Source organism: Manihot esculenta, chromosome 16 (assembly GCF_001659605.2).
Source record: "Manihot esculenta cultivar AM560-2 chromosome 16, M.esculenta_v8, whole genome shotgun sequence".
NCBI lineage: Eukaryota > Viridiplantae > Streptophyta > Magnoliopsida > Malpighiales > Euphorbiaceae > Manihot > Manihot esculenta.
The window spans coordinates 29,570,564-29,592,140 of record NC_035176.2 but is presented as its reverse complement, the minus strand read 5'-3'; the positions used below and the strand labels follow the sequence as shown (position 1 = coordinate 29,592,140).

Below are 21,577 nucleotides of genomic sequence, written 5' to 3'. Positions count from 1 at the left end.
AAATTATAAAGGCAAATTATTATATAACTTAAAGCAAATTGTTTAAAGGAAAATTGAAAATATATTGAATTTATTTTCAACTTATTCCAAAATGTTAATTTAAATTATTATATAACTTAAAGTTATATAATAAAATTATGATGATAGACCTTAAAAAGGAAAATATCAAATACTAAAAATATTATTTAAAAAAAAAAAGTGTTTTTATCCTACGTGGTTCTTCTAACAGTAATGCTAAATAGGTTTTATTGCGAATTAATAATGTGGGTTGCTGTGTATGGCACATTGGAAACTGAAATAATGATATTTGACGATAAGAGTTTTGCTGTCGAGGGCGACAACAGCACATGCATGGCCTCCGACGCAGTCCGCCACATAGCAGCTCCTGGAGCTTTGAAGGCTTCGATGGACAAGTGTCTCAGTGACTCATTGTTCCTTTAATTGCCCACTCATGAGACATGCTTCGTTATTTCGATAAATGTTGCCAAAAATTTCTCGCATCAACTTTTGATGATGAGTAGAAAATTTTAATATTTTTAAATCTAAAATATGAAAAAAATATATATATAATTGATAATCGATTGAAGAAGAGAGAGGAACAACTACTTGCTATTAGTACTCTAATACAAAACTTTCCTCCCTTACATGATCCTGAAAAAATGGGTTATATTTTTTGTTCAAGAAAATTGAACAACAACACATTAAACATATAGCCAAAATTTCAATTCTAAGTGAAAAATATTCACATACTTTCAATTCTAAATGGAAAAAAAAATATTCACACTATATAAATCTTTAAAGCCATCAACTCTTCAATTCATGGCCACCTTTCTTTGAATTTAGCTTCAAGAAAACGAAACCTCCTTTGTAATCTTTTAGATTTAAATAGAGAAGTAGAATGGCCAAAAGATTGTTGTTTTTAGCTTTAATATAAGCCAAAGTGAACAGGAGCTCCCATGGCAGTAATCCAATCTCCTTGCAAGAATGGTTCTATTGTAAACTTGTTGGCTTCTTGTTTATTGATCAAATGAAATCCAGGCCATTTTACTCTAGCATCGGTTTTTGAACCAGGTCCTTTGTTGTTGAACTCTGCATAGTAAAGTGTCTTCAATCCTTTGTCTCCCTCCCATGGCATCCACCCATCAGGCTGAATCACGTCTTCGATTGTTGATTCCATTATAATGGTTCTTGAATACTCTTTCCATGGTCTTCCAAGGTAACTCTTCACTTTTGCCTTAGCAGGAACCAGATCCTGGTTTGGCCCAATCCGACAACTCTGAATAACGATTCCTGTCGTTTCATGTGGATCAATTCTACCTTGTGCTGTAACTATGTTCTGTTGGTTTTCCATTGGTTTCCTTAAAAGAAGTTGGCAGTTCTGTAAGATGGCTGTTCCGTCACCGAAGACGAAATCAATGGTTCCGAGAATGACACAGTTTCTGTAATATTGCCGGTGAGCTTGTACGTATAAAGTATCTTGGTAGCCCTCAAAACGGCAGTTCAGGAATATTGCACGATCAGATTGAACTCTGACGGCCACCGCTTGATGCTTTTGTGGGCCTGCAGTGTTTCTGAATCCCATTGCTTTCGCCATAAATCCTTCTCCTAAAGCCGCTGTTCAACACCAAAAGAAAATAAAAATCCCATTTCAGTTATTTCCATTCTTCAGCTGCCTACGAAATTACCACTGACGATCAGTGACGGACACAGTATTTACATTTAAAGATCAAAAATTTCAGGGAGCTACAGCTCCTACCAGTCCCTTAGGTCCGTCACTAGTGACAGGTAAAAAAATCAAACGTACCAAAAGTTGCGGTTCTAAAAGTTTGAACTCCATCTGCAAAATTTTTGTTTCCAGTGACAATACTCTTCTTTGATCCATCTCCATAGATGGTGACATTCACCATCTTCTTTGTCACTGTCACTGTTTCAGCATAAACTCCTGCTTTAACATAGATCACATACCTGCATTGCAGCAATGGAAGAAGAAAGTGAAAATTTGCATGGGATTTGAATTGTTTTAAAAAAGGTGATAATTGATGTGGTAAATGAATTGCATACCGTCCATTATATTTTGCTGGGATAGCTGCCAAAGCAGCAGATATTGTTTTAAATTTTCCGCTACCATCTTGAGCGACGACAACGGTTGGTTTTAGCTTTTCTTCAGCCTCCTCAGCAGGAGGCTTCAACATCCGTCGTTCTTCATGGCTGATCCAGCTTGGAAGGCCATCTTCATGCATGAAAGAAGAAATGGGTTCTTTTGCCAGAAGTCGACGAGTCGTACGAAATGATTGAAGGAACAAGGCCAATGCAGAGACCATCGCAAGTGAATTACTCGTAAGTTCCTTTGCAGACTCAAAAATATTTTCAACATCAGTCTTTATTTTCCCTTCAGGAAATCCATCAATACAAGTTTGTTGATAAGACATAACAGCACTGAGCCAATTGTTCAACTCAGGTTCATTTTTCGTAAACATGTCTACTTCAGAACTTGCATGAGAAATAGAATCCTTCAACTCTTCTTTAGCAGTCTCAATCAACTCTTTACAATCATCAAACGCTGCTTTCTCTCGTGGGTTTACAAATTTCAACGACGAAGCCTTGTCTAAAACAGTTTCAAACTCATCATCAGTAGCTTGAATAGATAACCTGAGAAGTTCTTTAGGATTAGATTCGGAAGGATTCTTTTGCACTGCCCTATTGAGAGATTTTATGCAAGTGTCCTTGTAACTAGTGGAATTACATGCATTTTTAATAACTCTTTCTATGTTTCCGGCCTTCTTAGCAGTTTCCGGATGTTCATGGTCATTTTGTTTGGCGGCTTTCTTGGCTTTGTTTTCAGTAATAATGACAAAAATTCCAGCAGCAATTAAAATAAGAAGAACAACAAGGGCAATAAAAGCAATGGTGATCCTCTTTCTAAATTTTTGTTCCCTTTCTAATCTTCTCCTCTCGGAAATTTTATCAAAATCCTGAAATACCATCTTGGAAAATTTTTAAAACGGAGGCAGAGATGTATCTCTCTCTGCCTTAGAATGAAGCTAAGGCAGAAAGAAATGAGAGAGAGGAAGGTGTCTTAAAGTTAAACCTTATGCTTCCTCTAATGTTGTTTCTGGTTTTGAAATTAGTATCATTTTTTATCAAAAATGACAAAACAGGTTTGGACAGGAGCCTTTCAAGGTCCTTCTTTTCAAAAGTTCGTTACTCACCTTACCACACATTTTTATTCCTTCTAACCGCTTTTCTTGCCTCTCCAAAAGCTGCCCAAATTACCATTTTGCCCTTAACATGCCTTCACTATTTATTTCTTTTTTTAAAAAAATTACAATTTACCCTATGCCGATTAATCTCTCGATTTTAAAAAATATATTAAAATATTACTGATATTTTAAAAAATTTACTAATTAATTTCCCTTTTAATTTTAAAATTGAATATTTTATAATTTTAAAATATTTATTAATTTAACTCTTAGATTTTTAAAAAATTATTGTGTTTATATTATATTACAGTGTTAATTAATTTTTTAATATAATAACAATCCTTCGGTATTTTTTAGTTTCTTATTTTATTTAATAAATTTTTATTTTTAATTTCTAATTTAGAATTAAAGATTTGATAAGAATAGAATTTAATTCAATACAACTCAATTTATTTTTATCAAATTTCTTATTTAAAATGAAAGAATTTATCTTTTTATTTTTTAAAATTTTATTTTTAAATAAAATAAAATTATATAGAATTTATTAAAAAAATAAAACGGAGAATAAATGAAAATCATCTAATACAAGAGCCTTACCAGCAAGCCTCTGGTAATCAGTTGTCTTATGCACGGATAGTGATATACAAGGCCACAAATTCTATTTAAATAACATATAATTAGTTTTAGGAGAGATTTGAGTTTAATTTTATAAGAAAATAATTTAAATGAATTTTTATAAAATTATTTATAATTTTATTTTTAACATAATAAAATTTTTTTAAAGGTTTCGTTTATTTTATGAAAAATAATTTATATTTAGAAAATATTTTTTATAAAAAATTTTAATTTAAAAAATAAAATTTATTAAAAAATTTATATATGGAGATATTAATAAAAATGTTAAGTATAGAAAATGGCTTTTTTCTGAAAAAAAAAATCATTTTTTTAAATAATTTTTTTTATTAGAAAAATATTTTTTGTTAAATAAATTTTTTGAATATTATAAATGATAAAAAATACGATAAATATTTTTTAAAAATTTTTAAAATTTTTTACTTTTAATAAAAATTTTATAAAAAAATTCAATTTAAAATTCTTAATTTTAAATAAATAAAAGTATAAAATTAAATCGAGAACAGATAGTATAAGAGATTGTACGAGTTAAGTTGTTTTTTTTATAGAAAAAAAAAGTACCCATTATTTGAAGGCATACATAAATAATTAATTAAATTAAAAATATATTTTGTATGAAATATTTATAATTTTTTACATCTCTTAATTCAAAAATAGAATATTAGGACTATTAAAATTTTAAAATAAAAACTATTAATAAAAAATATGTTTATATCTAGAGTTTAAATTTGAAAATACAAGTTTCCCTCCTCGATACTCTCGCTTCTTCTTTTTCCTTAAACCTAGCTACTTCTTCTTCTTTTCTGTGAGAGACCATATGTATCAATTGACTATCGATAAATTAAAAAATGTTATTATCCCTATTAAGAGCTCTAGAGACATTTCGATGGTTACTTGTAATTTTTATATGGTGGGGATGTTTCTCACATACAATCTAATCAATTTTCAGAATATACAGACCTTTTTAACATATTTATGGCATCTTTTAGAGGATATCTATTATGGAATTAGAGGCAAAAAGATATTTGTTTCGATTTTTTAACAATGTTAATTTTCCTTCCTCTCAACGGGATGATGATGCTACAGTTTTCCTTTTTCTCACCAGGATGCCTCGAACCACATCCTGCAAATGTTAATTTGACAGATAACAGTGAAGCGGCTCATCTCTTTAAAGGTCGGGATAACCGAAAGCAATGATCGTCCTGTGTTGGAACTGCCGAGAACTCGGATAGTTAATGCATTGAATGATTTGATTACTAGTTACAAGTCAGACATTTTATTTTTTATGGAAATAAAAACTTTAGTTCTCTGTCACTGTTTGCTCTTTGCAATAGAATTTTTGTCTTTTAATGGTTGCATTCTTATGGACTATTTGCAAGTGATTCAATCTCTTCAGTCTTTACATTTAGATATTTCTGAACTAGATTTGATTTTGAATGATTGTAAATTTTTGTTTGACCCTGCCACTCTAACTGCTTATATTTTAGTTAGAGAATCTATTAGATATGATCATCTCTCGGTTTAGAATGATATCTTTCTTTATTTAATAATTTTATTAATACAGGAAGTAGTTTTACTTAAAAAAAATATTATAAAAATAATTAGACTTAAGTTAAGAATACCATAGATTTTCATAGATATTTTAATTATTGTAAAAATAAATAAATTAAAAATTAAAAATTTAATATTTATAAAAATTAAATTATATTGATTTTGGACCGAAATCGATTTAAATCGAATCGATCTGATTCGGTTTAATTTAATTTAATTTAATCAATTCAACTTTTAATGAATTTTTTATTTAATATTTTAAAATTTAATTAAAATATTTTAATTTTAGTTATAATTTAATTTCTTTATATCATGAAAAATAATATACTATTCACACTGTTGGATTCGTTTCAATTTTATTAATTTTTTATTAAAATTAAATTAAATTGAAATAATTAAATTTTTTAAAAATAAAAATTAAATTAAAATATAAATTAATTTAATTTAATCAGTTCCAATAATACTTGATCTAATAGTTCTCAATAGGGATGATTTCCTATTTATGGAGAACTCGTGTCAAGTCCATTTGAAGCTTTTAGGGGCCAGCATCTCAGGCTAAAAATGCTGGACTTGAACCCCATACAAAATGGGCTTGATTTGAATTTAAAATTTGCATTTGTGTAAAAATCCGGCTTAAACCGATTTATCCGATAATAAAATATTGGGTAACATATTAAATTTAAAGGGAATATTATTTAGATTAATTTAAATAATATTAGAGAGATTGTTGAAATGGGATTACAACAGTTACTTTTCTTCCCACTGTTATATTCTTTCTTCAATTAAACAAGAACAAAATTTATAATTAAATAACTTAATTTTACTTTTTTTTATTTGATTAATTCTGAAATTTCGTTTAAATCCAAATAGTTTAAGACTTAATAAAATGATTATTTTTAACAATAAAATATTAATTTTACAATTTAAATTTAAAATATTTAATAAATTTGGAGATAATAAAGGGTTTACTTGGTCTTGGAATTGGAAATACAAGGAACAAGTTGAGGGGAAATATCTCACAAAATCAAAGCCCTGTTTGTCCTGTGGCTTTGTAGTCTGTGAGTAAAAGATACGCAGCGGTGACTTCTACGCACTTTCCAACAAATAGAAACCCATCAAATCTACCGTCTTTTTTGCTCTCTAAAATTCATCTTAAGCTAAAAGACATAGACTTGACACCCCTCCACTAATCTATGCACTGCTTTCACCGGCAACTTGCTACCGACAAATTCTAGATGCTACTTTTCAAATAAAAGAAAAAAAAAATCTTATGGTAATAAAAGAAATCCATACAAGTTTATCATTTTGAGTCCTTATTCAAAGATTTCCTTTAAAAAACAAATGCAAGAAAATTACATTAACAGGGTTTTTTTTTTAATCAATATATAGATATAATTGATTGATAAAAGCATGATAAGCTTGATACATGGTAGCCACAAATAAAAAGCCGAAGGCTCAAATACAACATAAAAAGTAAATTAAAGTCTAATAAATTTAAAATCTTAAAAATTCGACTGTAAATTAAATTATTGTACTAATTAACGTCGCTTCACTTTATTTTCATGTGTAGTTTGAGATCAAAAAATATCGTAAAAGGCTATAGAAAAGAAATTCTCATTATCATAGACCATACAAGATATAAAAATTCCATTGAAATACTAAGAAAATGAGATCTATGCAAGCTCAGGCAGCCTACCAAACCGAAAAGAGCATATCTGAAATAGAGAATCACATGTAATAAACCAAAAATTTTCAAGTAAACCTCTAGGTCAAGAAGACTTTGATCGACTCTAAAGAGACAGATGAAGGCAGCAAAGGAGCACTCTTTGGTGATTCAATTGTACTAAATTCTTAAGTCTAAACCAAGCCAAACTTCATCAAACAAGGTGACAAGATGTGGTATGTGAATTGATTTCCATCTCAACCTACAAAAAGACCACGAACAACAACATAAAAGAACAAATACAACACCAAATTGCACTAAAATTTAGCCTCTCAACCATGAAAGCACCACTGTGAGCCACAATGTAAAAGAAATTGCACATATATACATCTTATCTAGAAAGGAGAGAGAAATCCACATTCAGACGCACGCAAAATGTAAAATTCATATAAAACACAAAATAAGTGAGGCCTACCAGAAAAAAAAAAAAAAGAAATCTAATAAACACTATCTTCTATTATATGAGGAAGGGAGAGAGTAAAAAAATACATGCGAAAAAAATCATACAAAAGTGGGGAAGGAAGCGCCACCTTTGAAGGGAGCCATAAAAGAACAAATCTACCCATGCAACTCTTTTCCTACCAATGCAACCCTTCTCTTGCCCAAAAGACAGGAGAAGGCACACAATCACCCAAGAAAGCTGGGCAAAGGAAAATATAGGGATAGTGATCCTAGATTCTGCATTAATGTGGTACTTTTATCTTTTTAAAAATTCAAAGAGAAGGTTTGATAAGAGTTTGCAAGAGTTTCCTTTATACTATACATTTTTATACATTATTTAATTTATATATTTAGACTTCATTTGTTTTACAATATTTTTTGGCATTTGAAACACTTAAAAAATTTAGTCAAAAGAAAAATATTTTCATGATTAAAAAAAAAATAAATCATTTTTTTTTTACATGAAACATGTTTTTCAAAAAGGATATATACTAAAAAACAAGTCACATCACAAGTGCACCAATGACCTGTAAAGAAACTAATGACATGTAAACAGAATCTATAACTAATATATATGCTTTGGAAATATTAGGCTACTTAGTCAGCCTAGTTGAAAATTACAAGTAGAAATGTAAATATCAATAGAAAATTAAAATCACCTATGCTTTAAATCCCATCATCATAAGGAAATGAAGTGGAATCAAGCCACTCATCACCAGTGATAAAATATGATACAGTAAAATTATATGCATCATAATCATCCATCACATGATATCCAGGCCAAGTAACTCTATTATCCACAGCAGAACCAGGCCCATAATTCTCATACTCTCCATAATACAAACTCTCCAGCCCTTCATCACCAGACCAATTTGTCCAACCTGTCGGATCAATGAAATCATCTATGTAGGATTCAAGAAACACTGTCCGAGAGTAGACCCTCCATGGCCTGCCAAGGTAGCTTTTAACACTTGCAGAATTGGAGTATAAATCACCTGTAGCAAGAATAGAACAATTCTGTATCGAAATTCCTGTATCCTCATCTGGGGTATCTCTAGACTGGGCTGTAATAACAGTGAATTGTCCGGGCATTGGCATTTGAGATACGATGTTGCAAGCTTGGAAAACTACTGCAGCATTGCCAAATATGTAGTCTATGGTCCCAAAGATGTCGCATTCGCGATAAAACTGTCGGAATGAGTGCACGTATAATGTGTCTTGGTAACCAGTGATGGTGCATCTGTACATTGCTGCAAGGTCTGCGCTTATGCGAAGAGCTACAGCTTGGTGCTTCTGTGGTCCTGCTGTGTTTTCAATGGCTAGATCCCGTGCCAAGAAACCCTCACCAGAGACAGCTGAAGCAAGTAACTTTCAGAAATCAGCATGTGATGATGTAATTAATATACCCAAATTGCTTAAATTTAATATGGTATCTCTTGGTGCATGCCCTTATGGCAAAAAGCTGGTGGAAGGTTGTGTATGATAGATGACTCTCTCCTAACACTTGCAGAAAAAGAAATCCTGCGCATTAAGTACTGATGTGTCTTTTATTCTCTTTAGAGGGATCATTAGGTAGATTCAGTTAATACTTTATCAGGTACAGTCTAATTTTTTACTTAATGGTACTGGAGTCGTCAAATAAGATTTGGAGCTCGAACCCCAATTGGACTCGAATAAAGAAAAAGACGAAAAAAACATTTTCACCGTGAAAAAATTAAGGGAGTAAATTTAAAAGATGTTAAACTTTACCAAGAGTTGCAGATCTGAAAGTTGTCCAGCCATCATCTACACTTCTGTTACCAGTAATGAATGTAAGATTACTTCCATCTCCAATAAGAACAATATTAGTCTTGTAGCTAGGAATTTCTACATTCTCTTCATATACTCCTTCTCTGATAAGGATGATGACTCTATCATAGCTGTTATTTGGAGCAAAGTTTATGGCGTCAGAGATGGTAGTGAAATTCCCAGTTCCATCTGCAGCTACTGTAAATATTTCACTTGGGTCATATTCATCAACATCACTCTGTAAGATCTTGACATCTTTTTTCGAAACCCATTTTGGAAATCCCAAGAGGCGGCGATTCTTGTGACCATTGCTAGGACTTGGGATCATTGAAAGAGAGTTACTCACATGCTTGTATGTACTAATCAATGAATTCACAAGGACTGGTTTCAATGGACCAGTTGCAGAATCTAGTCCCTCTAAACAAGTGTTCTTGTTTGTGAGTGCTGCACTGAGGTAGGCTCTTGCATCAGCTAGTTTTTGAGAGCCGCCTGCTTGGATTCTTGAAACTGATCTTTGTAAAGAAGATATTGTGATTTGATGGAGTTCTTTGCAATCTTGGATTGCCCCTCTTTGTTTCTCAATGATATTTGATCTGCCAGCAGTTGATAATAGATTTGTTAGCTTTCCAGCCTCTGATAACGCAGCTTGAAGCGAGTGGAGGAGAAAGCTGAGGATGTTTGGATTAATGTTAATAGAAATGGAAAGCTTTAACGAATCAAAACAAGCATCTGGGTACGGTCTGCCTTTGCAGAAGTTTCTTAGAGAAGAGAGATGAGTGTCGAGAGAATTTGCAGAAGGTTTCTCGAGAGCCAATATGGAAGGGAAGAAGATTGAAGAAAGGAGCTGGAGGAGAAGCAACAGCTTGAGAATGGCGGAGAGAGCCATTAGCTAGATAGTTGATGCAAAAGGCAGGGGGCTTGCTCTATTTAAGACAACAAGGGGACATAAACATAGTAACTTGCATGGATTTTGCTTAATTTGTTGGATTAGTGTAATGAAATCATATATATATATATATATATATAAACCCTGACGGTGGTCATCTTTTTTTTATAAAAAAATTTAAACTGAGCCTTTGAATTTGTATAGTAAAGACAAGTACACATAAAAACATAAATTGTACATAAAAATTACGTCAAATTCACAAGGGAAAGAGAGTCTTCACTCTGCAGCCATGGCACGGCTAGCGACACACAAACGCGTTGATTAATGTTAATGTTTCCTTTGCCTTTTTTCTATATTTCTTGTCTTCTTCTTCCCAGTTGGAATCTTACTTTTATCAAACAAAAATGTAAGGTAAAGTCACTCTAAAAAACTGAAGAGATATTATATATCAAAGATAAACGATGCCGGAGAAGGGAAAGTAAGGAGCTCAATTTCAAGAACTAACATGACGGTTAGAGGAAGAACTAAAACGGCACCATTTTATTTATAAATATAGCACACTCCAGAAAATTCTAGAATAGTATAGAGAATCAAGTTTGTTAGTTTGTTAGTTTGTTAGTTTGTTAGATTTCAGTTTCTCTTAAATATGTATATAAACAAGATTCTTCAAATTTTAGCTATTTCATCGTGGTATCAGAGTTTACCCTGTATAAGCCACCTGCTAAGATCAGATCTAGATCTGAAAAAAACCGCCCTTAATTCCCCTTCCATATACCTCATTTTGCAAGTATGATGGCAGAGATTATCAAAGAAAACATACAGGAAAAGCAGATAAAAAAGACAAGATGATAAGGCTATTAAATTCTGATTCTCCCAGCATGATCTTCGTCAGTCCTCCTCTAAATGGAAACAATTACCTAACATAGAGCATATCAATGATCATCGCATTAAAAGCAAAGGACAAGCTAGGATTCATAAACGGCAAATGCAAAATGCCAGAACAAAATGATAAAAATTATGAAGAATGGCAGAAGACTGATAACGTGGTAATGTCTTGGATCTTGAATACTCTTTCAAAAGAACTGGCTGAAATTTTTCTTTATGCTACAAATGCCTATGAATTGTGGGAAGAACTAAAGGAAAGATTTAGAGATAGTAATGGTCCCTTAATGTACCAATTAATGAAGGAAATCAATAACGTTAGTCAAGCAAACATCAATCTCATGATATATTACACAAAATTAAAAAAATTATGGGATGAATATGCATATTTAGAACCAATTCTTGTGTGTGATTATGGTACAGCAAAGTTATTTGCTGATATAGAAGGTAAACACAAATTAATGCAATTCTTGATGGGTCTAAATGAGACATATGACCATATAAGGAATCAGATCCTCATCATGGAACCCTGTGTAAACAAGGCCTATCCCATGATCTTAAGGATTGAAAAGCAGAGAGAAGCACAAAACGAAGAAGCTGAAAACAGTGTAATGGCAGCAAAGGTCTCAGAAAGCAACAAAGATAGAACATGGAGAACTCAATACAAGAAAAAAGATGACAGAACATGCATTTACTGCAAAGCCACAGGATATGTAAAGGAAACTTGCTTCAAGCTCAATGGATATCTAGATTGGTTCAATAAACTCAAACAGAAAAAGGCCAAAGGAAAAGGTAATGTTGCGGCTCAAGTGTATGAAACACCTCTAAACTGTGATGACAACCATATTCAGAACAAAGCTGAGTGGAACATGGAGTCATTAATACAAGAAATGATGAAGTACATGAAGAATCATAGCCAAGGTACTACTGGCAGCAATGATGCCAACTGTGTGAATTACACTGGATTTGTAGGTATGGCATCCTATTGCTACTCTAAGGCCCATAAGATTAGAACTATAGGGGAATGGGTTGTAGACACAGGTGCCACAGCTCACATGTGTAATGACTTGTCTCTTTTTTCAAACCACAAAACTCTAACCAAACCAAATCTTGTTACCCTACCAGATAGTAGCATGAAAACCATCACAAAAATTGGAATATGCAACTATTAGATGTGCTATATGTACCTACCTTTAAATACAATTTGTTGTCTGTTAGTCAGATTACACAATCAAACAAAATTTCTGTGCAATTCCTCCATGACTAATGCATTTTGCAGGACCTAGTGACTAAATACCTACTGGCAATAGGGAGAATGCACCAAGGATTATATAGACTAAATAAAGAATTATTTAGCCATTAAGGACCACAGCATTGGTGTCTTAACAACATCAGAACAAATATGAAGTATAGCACAGGAGATTAGGTCATGTATCAAGGAATAAATTATTAGATCTAAATGTAATAAAGGCTAATGATTGTGATTCCTATATGTGCACAATTTGTCCCATTGTAAAACAGCAAAGATTGAGTTTCAATAAAAGCAAGATCACTTCTACAATACCATTTGAGCTAATTCATGTAGACCTTTGGGGTCCATATTCAGTAATTTCAGTTTCAAATGCAAGATATGTATTGACCATAGTTGATGATTACACTACAACATTTCTTATATTGACAGAGTTCATTGCCATGATCAACAACCATTTTCATAAATCACTGAAGAACTTGAGATCAAATAAAGGGACAGAATTTGTAAATCAAGATTGTAGCAAATGGTTGAAGAAAAAGGGCATTATCCATTAGAAATCATGTCCATATACTCCACAACAGAACGGAGTGGTTGAAAGGAAACACAAACACTTGCTACAAGTTGCAAGAGCCCTGATGTTTCAGTCAAATTTACTAAAAAGGTTTTGGGGAGAATCCATACTCACAGCCACTTATATTATCAATAGACTACCTATCTTAGTGCTGAATTGGGAAACACCTTATGCTTGTTTGTATAAGGAAACCCCCAACCTTAACCTACTTAAAACCTTTGGTTGTCTTTGTTTCACAACCAATACCTTACCTCATAAAATAAAATTTGCAGAAAGGGCCTTTGAGGGAGTCTTCCTTGGATATATTTCAAGAATGAAAGCTTACAAAGTCTATGCCTTGGGCCTAAACAAGATCTTAATTTTTAGAGATGTCATCTTTCATAAAGACATATTCCCATTCAAATCCCAACAAGACACTCATAATCCTCACAAAGCAGTGTTACCAAACTCAATACTCGAACCTGGACCAACAGCCCCTACCCAATCACATACTGATCACAGCCCTCCCCATGAACCTTCAACAACATCAGAAGAGACTGAAGCAAATATTGAAACATCTATTACAACTGAAGAAGAAGGAGCACCCATTATTTCTGAACCAACCACAAAACATTCAGAAGAAAGGATAATTTCACCACAAACAAGAAGAAGCTCAAGACTCTCCACAAGACTGATCAAACATAATTTAGCCACATTTTTATTAGCTTTATTATTGTTTAATTACACATTTTTCAGCTTAATTTATGGTTTTTGTCTTGTTTTTACAGAAAAGGAAGAAAATGGAAAGTTGGAGAAAAAGTGCAGAAAAAGCTGAAAAAGTGATTGGGTCAAAGTGATTTGGCCAAATCATTGCCCAAATCAAACTGAAGCAGAAACCTGGAGGCAACAGTCAGAAGTGATTTAGGCAAGCAATCTGCCCAAATCACCCGCCCAAATCATTCGCAGAGACAGAAAGCTGAAAACTGGACTGACTCACGGAAAAGCGATTGGGGCAAGTGATCTGCCCAAATCACCCACCCCAATCACGTTGACAGCAGAAAATACAGCAGAAGCGGGAAAGTGTAGAAATTCAAGATTTAAAATAAAGAAGTCCTAACCCCTCTCAAACACTTCAAGATCAATCCTAGGGCATCTCAAAGAGTCACTCTCAAGATAGACCTCCTCAAGAAGAAGATTTATTCACAATTAAAGAAGAGATCAAAGACAAGGACCAATCCAATTTAGGATTCCAAAACCTAATTGGATTGGGATTCCTCACCTATAAAAGGAGGCAGCCCAAACCAGCAAACATAACCTCTCTCCAGCTTCAGGATCACTGCAGATTCTTGGCAGAAATTCTCCTTCTTTCTTTTCTTCTTTCTTTTGTGTATTTTAGCCCACCATGAGTGGCTAAACATCCCTTTTCTAGTTGAAGTTGGAAAATTCAGATTTGTGATGAATTGAGAGATTTAAATCTCCATTGTTAAACTTCTATTTATTTTCAATATTTATGCAATTTGATCTTTCTATAATTGTTGCTTTGCTTTTAGAATCAATTTAGGCCTATTGCTTTTAATTGCTTGAGTAACAATTGTTTGAATAATTGATCAAGCATAAATTAGCCGCATTTTTATTATCCTTTTTATTGCTTATTTACACATTTTTTAGTTTAATTTATGGTTTTTATCTTATTTTTTCAGAAAAGGAAGAAATTGGAAAATTGGAGAAAAAGTGCAGAAAATTGACAGAAAAGTGATTGGGTCAGTGATTTGCCCAAAACATTCAAATCACCGGGCAAATCACTTTGACAGCAGAAACCTGGAGGCAACAGGTAGAAGTGATATGGGCAGTGATTTGCCCAAGACACTCGAAGACACTGGCCAAATCACTCGCAGAAGACAGAGAGCAGAAAACTGGACTGACTCACAGAAAAGTGATTGGGTCAGTGATTTGCCCAATCACTTGAAGAAACTGGTCAAATCACCGGGCAAATCACTTTGACAGCAGAGCGGGAAATTGGGCAGAAAATAGAAATCCGAATTTTCAGATGTCCAAATCCAACCCAATCACTACCAACATAAAACCAAGAGCCACGAAAGAGCTTCTCATCCAAGGAATTCCAATTGCAATTAAATTCAACATCAAAAGAGGAGTCAAACACCAAATCAAAAAGGGATTTCAAAACCCTAGATAGATAGAATTCTTCAGCTATAAAAGGAGAGCCTCCAAACCAGCAAAGACATCATCTGGTCAGCAACTCAGCATCATCTCTCAGCACCAGAAACTCTGCAGAAATTCTCTTTTCTTCTTTTCATCTTTTCTTTGTGTATTTTGTCCACCATGAGTGGCTAATTTCCTTCCTTTTCTAGTTGAAGTTGAGAATATTCAGATTTGTGATGAATTGGGAGGTTTAATACTCCATTGTTGAACTCTTGTTTGTTTCAATATTTATGCAAACTGATCTTTTCCATAATTATTACTTTGCTTTTAGAATCAATAAGGGCCCATTGCTTTTAAATTGCTTAAGTAATATTGTTTGAATGATTTAGGTTCGTAATTGCTTAGGTTGTTCAAATACACATTTAATCAAGTTGCATAATCTAAACTTGACCACGCGGTTGGCAAGGATAGAATTGGATTTTTCAAAGTCTTAATGCAGTCAACAGTTGTTCGATGCTACAATGCCCCAAGGACGTTCCTTGGCAACTTGTTGATTAGTGTTTGATTAGCGAACGTTTCCTAATCAAACTAGAACTAAGGAAGAATTTGGATTGTGAGAAGCGTCTTCCACAACCAAAACTGATTTATTGAAATCAAATAGGAGTCTTTAATAATCAATGATCAATTCTGAACAAACTGAATTAGACTCACACTTCAGCTAGAATCTCTTTCTCATTGAAATTCTCATCTATTTAAATTATTGCTTTCTTTTGCTATTTAATTTTAATCATCAAATCAAAACCCCCCTCTTTTAATTACTTGTTATTTACTTGACCTAGTCATTATTAGGAAAATCATTAGTGTCAATTCCCTGTGGTTCGACCCTATTGCCACTATCTACAAGTTTATTTTTGATTGTTTAATAGGTTTATTTTTTACGGCTTCGACAACCGCCTATCAAAAATTGGCGTCGTTGTCGGGGACTTGATCTAACTAACGTATTTTCCCTTTATGACCAGGTCTGGCCGTAAAGACACTCTTCTTTACGACCCTGAGATTGAGAAAACCGCCAAGCACTTAAGGAAGCAAGCAAATTTGAGGAACCAAGCCTCAAAAGCATCTTCATCAGCAACACCATCTCACAGAGCTGTTGTTGTACCTGCTGATTTTTCTGCACCAGCAAATTCACCTATTTCTACACCAGCTGAAGCACTTACTGTCACATCTGCCCCTGCTGCAGAAATTTTTGCACCAGCAGACTCTCCTACAGCCACTACTGCATTTGAACCTGATACCCGATTCCAGGTTATGGCAGAAAATCCAGCAATGGCGCAACCACCTGCTGCACATGTAGAAGCTGAAATACAAGCTGGAAACGCGCCCATCCAAGCACCCCAGCCACGGGAAAGAACTCTCGGAGAGTTAGCTGAACCAACAGGAGATCAAGCACCCTTATGCATTGAATATCCCTTATTGACAGCACCATTCGAGCTAAGGACAGGACTGATTCATCTCCTTCCTAAATTCAGAGGCCTAGAAAATGAAGATCCTCACAAGCATTTGAAGGCATTCCACGTTGTGTGCTCAACCATGAGACCCCAAGGCATTCCAGAAGACGATATCAAGCTTAGAGCCTTCCCTTTTTCCCTTGAAGACTATGCCAAAGAATGGCTATTCTACTTACCACCCGGATCCATCACATCATGGGCTGATATGGTAAGAGCATTCTTGAGAAAATTCTTTCCAACCTCAAAAGCCATAGGCATCCATCGAGAAATAAGTGGCATAAAGCAAAAGCACTCTGAAGGCTTGTATGAGTACTGGGAGAGGTTCAAAAAGTTGTGCACAAGCTGCCCTCGGCATGATATTTCTGACCAATCTCTCATTGAGTACTTCTATGGAGGTTTGCTACCCTCAGAGAGAAAATTTATTGACGCAGCCTGTGGAGGAACAATTGAAAAAAAATCACCTCGAGAGATGAGGGACTTAATTTCCTCCATGGCTGCAGCTTCTCAACAATTTGGAGACCAAGAGCTGCCATCAAGGAATGTAAATGAGGTGAGTAATTCCATTTTATCATCCCAACTTTCTGAACTCACCAATGCTGTCCGTAGCCTTGTTGTGAGTCAAACCCAACAAGTCCAGCAGATTCAGCAGCCCAAGACATGTGGAATATGTGCCAACAACCACCCAACTGATCTATGTCCTTCCCTTCAAGAGGAGGACCATCAAGTTAATGCTGTTGGAGGCTTCAATGGGCAAAGAAGGTATGATCCTTATGCAAATACTTATAATCCAGGCTGGAGGGACCATCCAAATTTCAGTTATGCAAGGGGAAATCAATATCCAAGCTACCAGCAAAGGAATCAAGCTCAAGCTGCACCTCAAAACTCCAATGCACCTCTTGAAGAGATTGTAAAGAATTTAGCAAGCACTGTGCAGAATCTTGAGAAACAAGTGAGCCAAATGGCCTCTTCAATGAGCAAATATGAGTCTCAAGGGAAGCTACCCTCCTAAACTGAGATAAATCCAAGACAAAATGTTAGTGCCATCACATTGAGGAGTGGAAAAGAGTTGCAAGACCATAGGGCTGAAAAATTGCAAAAACAGGCCATGGAGATAATTCTGCCAGAAAGTGATCAGGGCAGTGATTTGCCCAATTCACTCGTAGAAACTGACCCGATCGCTGGGCAAACTAAGCTGTCCAGCAGTGATTTGCCCGGTGATTTGCCCAAATCACCAGAGAAGGCAGAAAGTGATCTGCCCAAATCAACAGATCAGGCAGAGTCCAGCCGAAAGCAGAAAATACAGCAACCAGCAGAAAAATTCAAGGTACCTTACCCTTTTCCCAAAAGATTTGCAAGATCTCAAAAAGAAAAAGAGGAGAGAGATACTTGAGACACTCCGCAAGGTGGAAATCAATATACCTCTACTTGATGCTATCAAACAAATACCAAGGTATGCTAAATTTCTCAAAAAGCTATGCACCAATAGGAGGAAACTTGCTGAACATGAAAAGGTAAGTGTGGGGGAGTGTGTTTCAGCTGTCATTCAAAAGAAGCTTCCAACCAAATGTAAGGATAGAGGAATATTTGCCATTTCATGCAAAATAGGCAACATAGGGATAAAGAAGGCCATGTGCGACCTTGGGGCATCAATCAATGTTATGCCACTTTCTATTTTTAACTTGTTGAATACAGGTACACTCAAGGGCACCAACATTGTGATCCAATTGGCTGACCGATCCGTTGTCTACCCCAAGGGAGTGCTAGAAGATGTGTTGGTACAAGTTGACCAACTAGTCTTCCCAGCAGATTTTTATGTGATTGACATGGAGGAGGATAAGGGCAACATCACCTCTGACATCTTACTTGGGAGACCATTCTTGAGCACAGCAAGAACAAAAATTGATGTGCATGATGGCACATTGACTATGGAGTTTGAAGGGGAAGTTATCAAATTTAATGTTTATGATGCCATGAAATTCTCCAATGATGTTTCTCTTGTTTATGGCCTTGATGTTATTGATGATTTAAGTCAAGAAATTTTTGATTTTGATCAAGAAAATTTACTTTATGATGGTCTTTGCAGGAAAGGAGAAGTGAACAGCAACATCACTGAAGCAGAAAAAACAGCAGACTGTTGTAACTTGCTGGATGTGGGTGATTTGCCCAGTGATTTGCCCAGATCACCAGATAATCAGCTCAAATCACAGACCAAATCACTGGAGCAGACAGACTTGACAGACAGTGATTTGCCCAGATCACCAGATAATCTGCCCAAATCACAGTCCAAATCAGACAGCAAACAGCAGAAATCAGCACAAACAGCAACTGCACCAGAACTGAAACCATTGCCCAGCCACCTCAAATATGCCTACTTGGGAGCTGGAAATTCACTTCCAGTAATTATTTCTAACCAGCTAAGCCAAGAAGAAGAGGAAAATCTCCTTGATGTGTTGAGGAAGCATAAAGAAGCAATTGGGTGGACCTTGGAGGACATAAAAGGCACCTCAAGACCATTCGGTGGAGGCTCATCTCACCAGAATCAAAGACAGAATGCAAAGGATGGAGCACCTATTGGACCTGCTGGTGGACCATTTTCTGCCCCAGCACCGTGACAGATAGCGATTTGCCCAGTGATTTGCCCAGTGCTTGCCCAAATCACTGGCCAAATCACCCACAGGCCAGGAAGTCCCTTTCCCTTTCTTTCCTTAATTTTTTTTATATATGCTTACACATTGAGGACAATGTTTGTCATAGGTGTGGGGGTATTACTAGGTTATTTTTTGCATTGATTTACATTGATTCCATCATCTTTTGCTTTCTACTTGTGTCTTTTTGTTTCTTTCTGCATCTTTTTGCCCCATGACATACACCACACTTTTTTTTTCTTGGCACACATTTTTTTCTTGCACACACACACAGAATTTTGTCTTAGCTTTTGCTCTACTCAACATAGATAACAAGGTTAAAAGAGTTTCCTTATCTCATGACCCCATTGATTTGCCACCCCTTTAAGCTTAAATTGAATCATTCACAGTATGTTACCTTCACTTAGGGAGTTTTTCTCTTGAATTGAATCTTCAAATTTGCTAAGGTCAAGGGAAATAAAAATACAAATACATGCAAACACAAAGTTGGTGTAACTCCCTAAGAGCTGATTTGCCCAAACTATCATGAAAAACCAGCATAAAGCACAAATCGTAAACTTGTTCCAATGGTCTAAGACTATGAACTGAGCCTAATAGCCACTTGGAGAAGTGACTGACTGAGTAACCGGGGGTGTATCACCCATGTACACAATCGCGTAAAAAGGTCAGTAACTTTTTCAAGCAAATAAGTTTCGATGGTCTAGACTATGAACAGAGCTAGTAGCCACTTGAACAAGTGACTAACTGAGTAACCGGGGGTGTATCACCCATGTACACAATCGCGTAAAAAGGTTAGTGACTTTTTTAGGCAAGGATAAGAATAAGTGCTGCTGAAAATAAAAATAAAAATTAAATAAAAAGGAGAAAGAGAGAAGGTGGCAAGTCACTCCTAGGGGTTGCATTAAACCTAACATAAAGGAATAAGCACGATTGAGTCAAAAACCTTTCTCTTGACCATGGTAGGTGAAAGGAAACAAGGAAAGGAGAGGACGACCTTGGTGCATGTACTCTATACTGTGATACTTCAGCTTAGGAGTCTAGGGGGGCTGATTAAGTGGTACTTAGACTCAAAGGAAAAAGGAACTTGATTAACTAAGTTATTTGTTGCTTGAGGACAAGCAAAAAGCTAGGTGTGGGGGTATTTGATCAAGCATAAATTAGCCGCATTTTTATTATCCTTTTTATTGCTTATTTACACATTTTTTAGTTTAATTTATGGTTTTTATCTTGTTTTTTCAGAAAAGGAAGAAATTGGAAAATTGGAGAAAAAGTGCAGAAAATTGACAGAAAAGTGATTGGGTCAGTGATTTGCCCAAAACATTCAAATCACCGGGCAAATCACTTTGACAGCAGAAACCTGGAGGCAACAGGTAGAAGTGATATGGGCAGTGATTTGCCCAAGACACTCGAAGACACTGGCCAAATCACTCGCAGAAGACAGAGAGCAGAAAACTGGACTGACTCACAGAAAAGTGATTGGGTCAGTGATTTGCCCAATCACTTGAAGAAACTGGTCAAATCACCGGGCAAATCACTTTGACAGCAGAAACTGACAGCAGAGCGGGAAATTGGGCAGAAAACAGAAATCCGAATTTTCAGATGTCCAAATCCAACCCAATCACTACCAACATAAAACCAAGAGCCACGAAAGAGCTTCTCATCCAAGGAATTCCAATTGCAATTAAATTCAACATCAAAAGAGGAGTCAAACACCAAATCAAAAAGGGATTTCAAAACCCTAGATAGATAGAATTCTTCAGCTATAAAAGGAGAGCCTCCAAACCAGCAAAGGCATCATCTGGTCAGCAACTCAGCATCATCTCTCAGCACCAGAAACTCTGCAGAAATTCTCTTTTCTTCTTTTCATCTTTTCTTTGTGTATTTTGTCCACCATGAGTGGCTAATTTCCTTCCTTTTCTAGTTGAAGTTGAGAATATTCAGATTTGTGATGAATTGGGAGGTTTAATACTCCATTGTTGAACTCTTGTTTGTTTCAATATTTATGCAAACTGATCTTTTCCATAATTATTACTTTGCTTTTAGAATCAATAAGGGCCCATTGCTTTTAAATTGCTTAAGTAATATTGTTTGAATGATTTAGGTCCGTAATTGCTTAGGTTGTTCAAATACACATTTAATCAAGTTGCATAATCTAAACTTGACCACGCGGTTGGCAAGGATAGAATTGGATTTTTCTAAGTCTTAATGCAGTCAACAGTTGTTCGATGCTACAATGCCCCAAGGACGTTCCTTGGCAACTTGTTGATTAGTGTTTGATTAGCGAACGTTTCCTAATCAAAATAGAACTAAGGAAGAATTTGGATTGTGAGAAGCGTCTTTCACAACCAAAACTGATTT

At 35.0% G+C, this 21,577-nt stretch overlaps 3 protein-coding genes across 3 annotated transcripts; 1 reads left to right on the top strand and 2 right to left on the bottom strand.

The window, feature by feature from the left end:
• Positions 1-925: 925 nt before the first annotated feature.
• Positions 926-2,984, bottom strand: LOC110603138 (putative pectinesterase/pectinesterase inhibitor 45). The gene is made up of 3 exons (XM_021740830.1): positions 2,062-2,984; positions 1,805-1,965; positions 926-1,614 (listed from the first exon to the last, which is right to left on the bottom strand). Exons 1-3 carry the CDS (start codon positions 2,982-2,984, stop codon positions 926-928), a joined length of 1,773 nt encoding a protein of 590 aa, XP_021596522.1.
• Positions 2,985-8,090: 5,106 nt separating this feature from the next.
• On the bottom strand, positions 8,091-10,305 carry LOC110603002 (probable pectinesterase/pectinesterase inhibitor 12). The gene is made up of 2 exons (XM_021740638.2): positions 9,298-10,305; positions 8,091-8,903 (listed from the first exon to the last, which is right to left on the bottom strand). Exons 1-2 carry the CDS (start codon positions 10,220-10,222, stop codon positions 8,215-8,217), a joined length of 1,614 nt encoding a protein of 537 aa, XP_021596330.1. The 5' UTR covers positions 10,223-10,305; the 3' UTR covers positions 8,091-8,214.
• Positions 10,306-11,157: 852 nt separating this feature from the next.
• Positions 11,158-12,910, top strand: LOC110603290. Its single transcript, XM_021740987.1, has 2 exons — positions 11,158-12,072; positions 12,626-12,910. Exons 1-2 carry the CDS (start codon positions 11,158-11,160, stop codon positions 12,908-12,910), a joined length of 1,200 nt encoding a protein of 399 aa, XP_021596679.1.
• Positions 12,911-21,577: the final 8,667 nt, after the last annotated feature.

What these genes read in the sequence shown, in the direction of transcription:
- LOC110603138 (XM_021740830.1), bottom strand. Translation starts at nt 2,984, where the DNA reads ATGGTATTTCAGGATTTTGATAAAATTTCCGAGAGGAGAAGATTAGAA. An exon ending in CCAGCAAAATATAATGGACG is followed by an intron (nt 1,966 to 2,061) that starts GTATGCAATTCA and finishes GCTGCAATGCAG; the next exon opens with GTATGTGATCTATGTTAAAG. An exon ending in TTTTAGAACCGCAACTTTTG is followed by an intron (nt 1,615 to 1,804) that starts GTACGTTTGATT and finishes GGTGTTGAACAG; the next exon opens with CGGCTTTAGGAGAAGGATTT.
- LOC110603002 (XM_021740638.2), bottom strand. Translation starts at nt 10,222, where the DNA reads ATGGCTCTCTCCGCCATTCTCAAGCTGTTGCTTCTCCTCCAGCTCCTT. An exon ending in TTTCAGATCTGCAACTCTTG is followed by an intron (nt 8,904 to 9,297) that starts GTAAAGTTTAAC and finishes TACTTGCTTCAG; the next exon opens with CTGTCTCTGGTGAGGGTTTC.
- LOC110603290 (XM_021740987.1), top strand. Translation starts at nt 11,158, where the DNA reads ATGATCATCGCATTAAAAGCAAAGGACAAGCTAGGATTCATAAACGGC. An exon ending in GTGTGAATTACACTGGATTT is followed by an intron (nt 12,073 to 12,625) that starts GTAGGTATGGCA and finishes ATTGTAAAACAG; the next exon opens with CAAAGATTGAGTTTCAATAA.